Source organism: Talpa occidentalis, unplaced genomic scaffold, assembly GCF_014898055.3.
Source record: "Talpa occidentalis isolate TD23 unplaced genomic scaffold, MPIMG_talOcc4v2.1 talOcc4.8, whole genome shotgun sequence".
Lineage (NCBI taxonomy): Eukaryota > Metazoa > Chordata > Mammalia > Eulipotyphla > Talpidae > Talpa > Talpa occidentalis.
In genome coordinates, this window is record NW_023605194.1 from 46,171,925 (window position 1) to 46,182,508 (window position 10,584).

The 10,584-nt window shown below is 37.3% G+C and overlaps 1 protein-coding gene across 1 annotated transcript in view; it reads right to left on the minus strand.

Moving 5' to 3' along the window:
• The window catches only part of MYPN (myopalladin), a 71,298-nt gene extending 60,922 nt beyond the window's left edge, over positions 1 to 10,376 (minus strand). The window contains exon 1 of the mRNA XM_037495915.2: positions 9,475 to 10,376. Coding sequence (XP_037351812.1) covers positions 9,475 to 10,376 — 902 coding nt within the window. The remainder of the gene's footprint in view (positions 1 to 9,474) is intronic.
• Between the last annotated feature and the right edge of the window lie 208 nt (positions 10,377 to 10,584).

The following is a 10,584-nucleotide window of genomic DNA, read 5'->3' on the forward strand; positions in this document are numbered from 1 at the left end:
GGCTTGTACCACACCTCTTGTATAAAAATAAATAAATCTTAAAAAAAAGAATTTCTAAAAAAATAGCTATATTCTACTTTTTTTTTTAAAAAAAGATTTATTTATTTATTTATACAAGCACTGGGTACAGTCAGAAGCACGGGAGGTTGAGAGAATTCACCAGAGCCAGAGCGGGGAACAGAATAGGCAGATTGACCGAAACATACTGCTGAGGGGAGCAGTGGGTGCAGGAATGGCCTGTTGCACCACGTGGGACCCTCGCCGGTGTACGGGGATCAAACCGATGCTGCTATATTCTACTTATGGGAGGGTGGAACTATATACACGGGGAGGATATGTCTATGTTTTAAATTTTATGAAAATATATCAAGTTCTCTCAGGCAGAAATTTCTTGGTAACTTCAGAAAAGCATAAAAAAGCTTAATATTAATACATCAAGATTGATCTTAATTATGCCGCCAATTTTAAACACAATGAGAGGAAGGGTAAAAAAATGTGAAAATGAGAATGGTTGCTGAAATAATTTTTTAAGGACTAAACTACTTTGTGCAGTGCTGACCAGAAACTTTATTGTCTCTTTCTAGGATTCCTACCTTTTCTTTTTCTCATAGGACTTATTACTAAATTACTTCACAATTTATTTATTTATTTATAACAACTACTGTTTATTATTTATTTCTTTCACCTCATCTAATAAAAAATATGGTAGGAAACTTTTTAGTTACTATTGAATCTCAAGTCCTGGAATAGTTCCCGATGTATTATAAATGCTGAATGGATTTTATTTCAAAATGAACAAATGAATGTGCTGAGTTTTCTAGTTTTACTGTTGTTATCGAGGCAATCTACCTAAATCTTTCCATTGTTACCTATTTTAAAGATAATTTCTCCCTGTGTTTTGTTTGCTATGTTAACTTTTCTTTCAGAGTAAATTATTCTGTTTACTCAATTTGGAGTCACTTTCAAGGTGTTGACCTTGCTTATCCCAAGAATTCAAGTTTGACTTAACTTTATAAAATCAATATTCTTTACTTTATTTTACAGAGTAAAAAGAAAATCATACAACTGTCTAAATGGATGCAGAAAAAATGCTTGATAAAATTCAATCCATTCATGATTTTTGAAAAACTTAAAATTCTTAAGCAAACAAACAATAAAAAACAAACAAAAAACCCTTATGATAAAATTCTACATAATGGTGGAAAGTGGAAAGCATTCCCTTTAAGATCAGACACACCTATTATACTCAAGGTCACCACTTCAATTCAATATTGTATTAGAGTGCTTTGTGAGCTCAGTAAGACAAGAAAATGAAATATAAGCTACAGGATTAGGAGAGAAGAACACCAAAACACCTGTAGATAAATTCTCATGAATACAAGCTATAACCAGATACATATATTTATGGAAGTTTGATTTAAGATGAAGCTGGTCTTATTTTCCAGTAAACTGAAACAACTGGTTGTTCAATTTAAAAAATTGAAATGGGGTCTCTGTTTCTTATTATTCACTAAAGACAATTTTAAATGAATTAAAAACTTAAATGTGAAAGATAAAATTATAAAACTTTTAGAAGATAATATATAAAATATCTTTATGACTTTGAGGTTAAAAACAATATCTTAAACTAGTTACCAATTATGGAAACAAAAACTATAAAGGAAAAAAAATCAATGTATTTGACCCTAAAGTTAAGAATATCTAATTATCAAAAGATGAGATAGATAATATAAAAAGATAAATCAAATTGGGAAAAGATTATTTTCATAACACATGTTATATGACTAACATCCTAATCATATTTTGAAAGGTCTTACAAATCAATAAGAAAGAACAAACAAACCTATTGAAAAATGTGTGAAAAATATAAACAGGCCTTTTATAGAAAATGAATCCTGAATTGTCAATAAATACATTTTTTAAAATTTTCACCCTCATTAGTAACTAGAGAAATGAGAATTAAAATTACAGTAAGAAAACCTTATGTCCATTTTGAACAAAGATTGGCAAAAATTAAAATGCATGGTAGTAACCATATTGGCAATGATGTAGAACAACCAGAGCTCTTAAACAGCATTGATGGGAATGTAAATGGGAAATAATATCCTTGGAAAATAATTTAGTATTATTATAAAGTTAAACTTGTACATACTCTCAGCAATTCTGTGCCTAGACAGTTATAGACAGACTGGGAAAAAATTGTGCATCGGAAGTATATATATTAGAATGTTTATAATAACATCGCTCATATTAAGAAAAAGAGAGGAAAAAACCCAAGTGTGTTTCAATAATATAATCTTTTAGCCTTCCCATAAAATATCATACAATAGTGCAACACTTAATAATATGAATATGCTCTGAGAAATGCACTGTTGGGCCTGCCTGGTGGTGCAAGGCGTTAAGTCTCAGTACTATGAAGTGATCCACAGCCACTGCAGCATGAGTTTGATCCCCGGCCAGGGAGATACCCACATGGCGCAGCAGACCTCTCCTGACTCGCCCACTGCTCCTCTTGGCAGTGTATTTCAGTCAATCTGCCTGTTCTGCTCCCCACGCTGTCTCTGATGAATCCTCTTACCCTCCCCATACCTCTGGCCTACAGCTCTTGTATGCAGAAACAAATCTTTAAAAAAAAGTTTATTATTAGGAAGAAAGGGGGCTAGTAGAATATGTAGAGGATGTTTGGTAGGGTGTGAAAGTACACATTTGTAGAGGTTTGAACCTATAACTCCCAGAGCTGATACAAAAATCTAAACCTATTTTACCACAATAGACATAATTTGGAGGAAAAAAAAAACACAGTGTCTCAGGTTCATCCTTAAAGTTCCTGATTCAGGGCTTCCCTGGTGGCGCAAGGGGTTAAGCACAGCACTATGAAGCAATCTGCAGCCTCTGCAGGACGAGTCTGATTCTGACCAGCTAGGGAGAAACCCACATGGCGAGTCAGACCTCTCCGGTCTCGCCCGCTGCTCCCCTCAGCAGTGTATTTCAGTCAATCTGCCTGTTCTGTTCCCCACTCTGTCTCTGGTGGATCCTCTCACTGCCTGCATCTCTGGCCTGTATCCCAGCTCTTGTGTGCATAAAGAAATAAATCTTTTTTTAAAAAAAGTTCCTGATTCAGTAGGTCCAAGGTTCACCTGTGAATCTGCATATCAACGTTAGTCCCTGATGAGGTTGACATTACTGGTCCAGGGACCCACTTTGAATAGCCTATTCTAGGAGTCCCTTCTGGACTTCATCACAAACCATTTCCTTCTCACTCTTCATATTCTGGTGACATCACCTCCTTAAACTAAGCAATTTTCTTGCTGCCTCAGGGTTTCAAGTTTGCTGTTCCTTCAGATTGCAATACTTTTCATCACACCCCACTTTGCCTGCTCATCCTTTAGGTCTCAGCTGAAACAGCATTTTTCAAGGAAACCTTCACCAACCTACTCTCAAGGTTTGGTCCCTATTATAGTACTCTCTTTCATAGCATTTATCATCAATCACCATAATCATACAATCATTTTTATTAGATGTGTTCCTTACTAGACTCTAAGTTCCAGGAAGGCGGAGAATTTTTCCCATTTGCTGCTTTAATCCAGTGCCTATAATGATAAATTGGCATATAATAGACATTTAATATTTGTTGTATGAATAATGAATAAAGATATGTAGATTTTTCTAAAAGGTAAAAGGAAAAAACTCTTAAATAATGTAATTGTTTAAAAATTTACATAAATTTAAATAAATAGAGTTTATTTAAAAATATAACATCTATAACTCTTCATGATAATATTTTTAAGATATCCCCTATCTCATTTGAGGTATCCTTTATCTTTATAGCTAATTCATTTCCTTTTTATTTCCTCAGAATTCTACTCACATGTCCAGAAGTTGCAATAGCAAAAGTTAACAGCCAAAGCAGGCATCATCATCTATAAAGGGTAAATTTGTGCTGCTTCAGAAGGTTCTATACAAGCAAACATACTTGGTGTGACCCAGCTGTACATTCCTGAGAAAAGAATTTGGAGGCAGGACACATAAATGGATCATGACCATTTGTTGTGAATTACTGCAGACTCTTTCATCTGGGCTTAACATATGAATATATTTCATTTTCTAGGACAACTCCTCCAAGGAAGCTATGCCCAATATTAACAAGTTTTCAAAAATGCTAACTTCAGTGATTTAGAATCCCACCTCTAAGTAAACAACAGTTTCTACTTAATTCATTTGAGAATCAGCAATATGTGCAAAAATAATTTTGGAGCACTTAAGTACAGGGTCAGACCTCAGTTGTCAGATATTCTATTACTTTTTCTAGTGAAATAGCAAAAAGGATACTTTTTACTATGAGCTTCCTGTATAGAAAACCCAAATGTTTCATTAATATTTTAATGTATTCTTCTAAAAAGGAAACCTCTGGATCAAAATTTGTGCTTTTGTGTTCAATGGAAGCACCTTAGGTATTCCAGTGATAAGTAAGTAGGTGGGGTGGCAGGTTCTTTCCACCCCAAGCCTCTTTAATCTTAAAAAAAAAAAAAAGTGTGTAAAGTATGTATTGCAGTAACATGGTACAGATTTACCGTGGGGAGAAAAATGGGAAGACAAGTTATGTTAAAGGAAGGATAGAAAACACTACCCCAGTCTAGCATTACTGGGAGTCCGCTCCAAGTGGCTCTTTGTCACTACAGAGATATTGTGTCAGACTTTTCCCAGTGTCCAGGTCATTCACTGGCATGTCTCCAATTCCATTACCTTCATTTTATCTTTAGTCTCAAATTTCTGACTGTCTATGGGATATGGTTCCCCCATCCCATCAGATTCATATCATCAACCTCCTCCATAAATCAGTAACTTCTTTCATCTTCTCAGTCCTTTTTACCCCATTGTTACCCCATTGTTCTCTCGGGTACCCAGCAATATTTTTCTCTGTTACATATGTTGTTTTTTTTTTACTTAAAAAAAGTGATACCCATAATCCTTCAGGTATCCAGCTTCAGACTTGTAAATTTTTCAGTCATCTTTCCTATCACCAAATCAGTCATCAAGTTCAGCTTGATTTCCTTTCTTCTAAATATTATTGTTCATTCACATCTTTTTTTAAATTTAAATATTTTATTTTATATAATTCTTACATCTTTTTTCATCTTTGCACAATGTGTGCATTTTCATTTTAGTTATAATCCCCATACAATTGCTCACCCCCCTTATTTTGACTCTAGTCCTTCCTTTCCCTGCCCCTTCCTCCCCCCTGCCCCCCCAGTGTGGTTTATAGTTGCTTGTTGATTTTGATTTTTACTTTGCATTGATTAGTCTTTTTCCTGGTCTCTTATTTAGGTTTTCCAAATTCCTGCTATGAGTGAGACCATCATTCACAACTTTTCTCTCCTTTCCACTGTCCCTACCTCTCTGACCAGATCATCTGATGCCTGGGATAACTTCCATGGTTTCCTAAATGGTCTCAAGGCTCCATTCTTTTTGGTCTAATTTTTCTTCCAGTCTAATTTTACTTAATTGTTCCATTTAATCTTGGTATTTTCCTATATACAACCTTAAATGTTTTCCACTTGCTTTTGAAATGAAGTTTGAATTTTTCTGCTTTGCTTTCAAAGCTCTTCAAAATTATCTGGCTCCTTCTCTCCTCTCCAGTTAAATCAGGATCTTCCCTGGCATATAAAAATATTATTACTGTTCCAGTCTCTGGTGACTGACTTGGTAACAGGAAGGATGGGTATACCATGGAATATTACTCAGCATTCAAAAAAGATAAAAACATGCAATTTGCAGCAACATGGATGGCGCTGGAAGGGATCATGCTCAGCGAAATAAGCCAGAAAGAAAAAGAAAAATACCGGATGGTCTCACTCACAGCAGGAATCTAGAAAACTTAAATAAGGGACCAGGAAAATGAATAACTATAAGAAAGTGAAAATCAAAATCAACAAAAATCTATGAACCAGAGACACTTTTGGGGGGTGGGTGGAGGGAGGGGAGGGATTGGGGTCAAAATGGGGGGGTTGAAATTGTATGGGGAATATAAAAATAAAATTTATTATAAAAAAAAATATATTGGGTTGACCTGGCCTAAAAGGACCCATTCCTCTGCCTGCTTCTTTAATTTTTCTCTTTTCTCATCTGTTCATATCTGTTACTCCATGTTCACATATCCAAGCACTTGCAGTTGCTTGAGAACACTTGTTTCTGGGATTTTGTTCTTTTTTTTTTCATCCACCTTCGGGTTCCTCAAACTAAAGTTGATTCTCCTATGTCAAAACTTCCTTTTTCCTGCACTCTAGCCAAAAAGAGCCACATCTTCCTTTGTGTTGTCATTTCATCCCATACAAACTTTTGTTAGAACTCGCTATATAATATTGCAATGTTTCAATTACATGCCTGTAGGATTGCTCTATTAGATTATGACCTACAGTCTCAGAATAGTTTCAGACTTGGTTTCAAAATAAGATCCCTGTCTTCTAGGGTCTCCCCTGGTGGTGCAGTGGTTGAGCACTGGGCAGCAAAGCTGCCCACAGCCTCTGCAGCAGCGGTTTGATCCCTGGCCGCCGGCAAGGGTCCCACATGGCACAACAGACCTCTCCTGCCATCCCCGCTGCTCCCCTCAGCAGTGTATTTCATCAGTCTGCCTGTTCTGCTCCCCACTCTGGCTCTGGTGAATTCTCTCACCCTCCTGCGCTTCTGACTGTACCCAGTGCTTGTATAAATAAATAAATAAATCTTTAAAAAAAAAAAAAGATTCCTGGCTTCTAGCAGAATATAATCATTTTGTATTTTCAGTGAGTTATTTTAGCAACAAAATAGGTATTTGTTGAATGAATGAATAAATGATAATGAGTAAATGTGTACTTAAATCCTTCTCAGTCTTCAACTAAACTGCCTTCGTCTTTGAAGCCTTCTTTGACCTTTCTAGAGTTTCATTCCTTCTCTGAATCCTGACAGTTCTTATGGTTTATACAGGGGCACATATTATATTGTTTCTGTCATTGCATTGATCACAGTGCTGAGTACATAGTAAAAGACCATCAGATGGTCTGGTCAGACTGGGTTGGGACAGTGGAAAGGAGAGAAAAGATGTGAGTGAGCAATAATATTTAGAAGAAAAGAAATCAAGCTGAACTTGGTGACTGATTTGATGATAGGAAAAATGACTGAAAAATTTACAAGTTTGAAGCTGGATACCTGAAAGATTATGGGTATCACTTTTTTAAAGTTAAAAAACATATATAATTATGCAAATTCTGTGCTAAGGAAAATAATGACAGCTAATAGCCTAGCAGGAAAATTCCAATTTTTTTCTTAATATAATCACAGTCATGAAATTAAGTACTGATTCATCAGAAAAGTTTTAGTGAATAAAATATTTCTTAGCACCAAATCAATTGTTGGGAATATAGGCATGAAGAAGTCATATAAAAAATTCTTCCCAGGTAAAATTAATATTGCTACATGGAAGTAATGCACATCTTTTTCACTTTTAAATTTGCAAATTTGTAATTAATTGACTAAGTAGTGTTGAGGTGATCACAAGTTTACTTTTTTTTTTTTTTGAAGATGAATATCTTACAGTACTTCATGGCTGAATTTTCTTACTGAAGCACTAACTGTTCTTTTGTATTTGAAATTATCATGGAAAGAATGTGTACTAAATGATCTGGCCTAATTTGGAGGTAGGTAGTCCAGTCTATGCAGAAACTAGTAGGTTGAACATGACTAACCTAAGTAGATTACATGTGTACTATAACTTGAGTGCTTACCAGCCAGCTTAGACTGATCAGGCTGCCTGAGTGATGCTATCTCCCCTCTGTGACAGACCAGAGTACCAGGGAGTGTCATCAGGCAGAAGGGTAGACACCACCTGTGTTGTTCAGTTTCAACCCTTTGCCATATCTTAGGTCAACTTTCTCACTGTTGGTTTAAGTTTAAGTTGTGTTTCTTGTTTCTTTATATGTTTTTTAGTATGCTCAACATTTCTGAGTGACTACTCTGTGCCAGAAGCTGTGCTTGGTGATTAAGATACAAAGTAAAACAACTCTTTAAGAGGTCACTTGGATAACCAGGTAATAAAATGCATACATCATTGTAGAAATAATGTTTAATATTACTTTATATTGCCTTTGAAAAGCAAAACTCAACACATGAGCATGGCTTTGGACTAGAATTCCTTGAATCTCTCTCTCTCTCTCTTACTTTTAAATTTGCAAATTTTATACACACACACATATATAAAAGTCAAAATATTATTATTGAAACTAGTACTTTTACTGTCCTATAAAAAGAATATTCCAGGGAGGCCTTCCTAGTGGCGCAAGGGTTAAGACACAAACTATGAGGCTGTCCTCAGCCAATGCAGCATGAGTTCGATTTCCCACCGGCCAGCAAGAAACCCACATGGCGCAGCAGACCTCTCCTGACTGGCCAGCTGCTCCCCTCAGCAGTGGACTTCGGTCAGTCTGCCTGTTCTGTTCCCCACTCTGTCTCTGGTGAGTCCTCTCATCCCCCACACCTCTGGCCTTTACCACAGCTCTTGTATGCATAAATAAATAAATCTTAACCAAAAAAAAAAATAGAATATTTCAGGGTCTCCCTGGTGGCACAAGGGGTTAAGTCTCAGCACTATGAAGCTATCTGCAGCCACTGCAGCACAAGTTTGATGCCTGGCCACCATGAGCAAAGCCACATGGTACGGCAGAACTCTCCTGTCTCGCCCACTGCTCCCCTCAGCAGTGTATTTCAGTCAGTCTGCCTGATTTGCTACCCGCTCTGTCTCTGGCGAATCCTCTCACTGCCCCCACCCACTTCTGGCCTACACTCAACTCTTGCATGCATAAATAATAATAAATCTTTTTTTTATATTTTTTTTTTAGAATTTTTTTTTTTTATAGAGGCATGCTTTTATTTATTTATTTGTTTGTTTGTTTTTTGTTTATACATGCACTGGGTACAGTCAGAAGCACGGGAGGGTGGGAGAATTCACCAGAGCCAGAGCGGGGGGCAGAGCAGGCAGAAGGACCGAAGTACACTGCTGAGAGGAGCAGCGGGCGGCAGGAGAGGTCTGCGCGCCATGTGGGACCCTCCTCCTGTGGCCGGGGAGCAGCTGGGGATCGAACCGGCGCCGCAGAGGCCGCGGGCAGCTTCGCAACCCAGCGCTCAACCGCTGCGCCACCGGGGAGGCCCTAAATCTTTTTTTTAAAAAGAATATTCCATAAGAAAAAGATGAGGCCTCATTTATAGATCCAGAAAAAAATTTAAATAGTAATAAGTCATATTCTAGTAGTAATTAGGTGGCTAGGGAAACAATGTAACACAGGATTCTAACTACAGGTAGTTCACTGTTGTGTTGAACTGTGCTGCTTTAGACTCTGTTTTCTCAAAAGGAGTATGCAATTATTGAAACAACATACTTAAAAGATATATTTAGGATTATGGGAGATGGAAAACAATTACCAAACATTACTAATGGGACATTTTTACCTTACTTGAGGTGGTGGAATTCCTACCACTATGCAATCCAACTGCACTCTGGTTCCTTCTGGAACTTCTCTGCTCCGTAACTTTTGAGTGAACCGGGGAGGTTGCCCCAGAGGTTCTTCATAATACAACGATGAAGGTGAAGACCCTGGGGTGGTGTCTCCACCAGCTGCCTCACTGGCAGCCTGCTCAGCTTCACGCCTCTTAGCTTCCTGCTGTTCAAGAGCATGATTCACTTCATTATCCCTGGTATCTGCTGGGATAGGGATGGGAACAGAAGATCTTTCTCTTCTTTCTGATAGATTGGAGAAACTGGAGCTGTTATCCTGCATAACTTTGTTTTGAGATTCCGATTTACTCTTGTGGTTTTTGCAGGCACGAGGTCTAATCCGTTTGGAGCTATGTGCTTTGAAAAGTGATGACAGTTCCTCAATGAAATCAGCGGCTTTATTTAAGAATACTTTTTTGGACTGGGTTTCAGAACTATACTGTGGTCTTTTTGCCTCCTGGGGACTCTCTTTAGAACTAGCAAGACTTTGAGAATTATCGTGGTGAAAGTTTGGGTCAAAACTTGGTTTAGGTGAGTGTTTCATTTGATCGGAAGAAAGACGCTTTCTAGCTTGAGCTTCATCTGTTTTCTCCAAAGGGTCATGATTGATGGCCAGTCTTGCCAGATTAACACTTTCATCCAATTCTTCTTGACTCAGAAAGGCTGAAAGATCTGGAAGGTCATCTTGGCCTCCTCCTCCTTCAGCAGCTCCAGAAGGACTGCCAAAATGAAAAGGGTTGGAGGAAGGCTCTGCACGACTCCTCTCATTATTTCCCCGATGTCTAGTTTCAGCTAAATAGCTCTCCCTTAGAAGCTGAGATATGGAAGTAGATGCCTCGAGGCTGTCGTCTTGCATGCTGTCACAAAATAACAATGACAAACAAACAGTTTGGATCATTTTTAGTGAAAAACAATTCTATGTTATTAGAACATGATGGATTCTTAAGCACTTAAAACTTGAAATAAAATATTGCTGAGTGTGGATACTTTCACGCTCTTTGAAGACTTAAAGATTATTCTCAAATTGTAAAATAAAGAGGACTGAGATTTCTCTGAAATTGAAA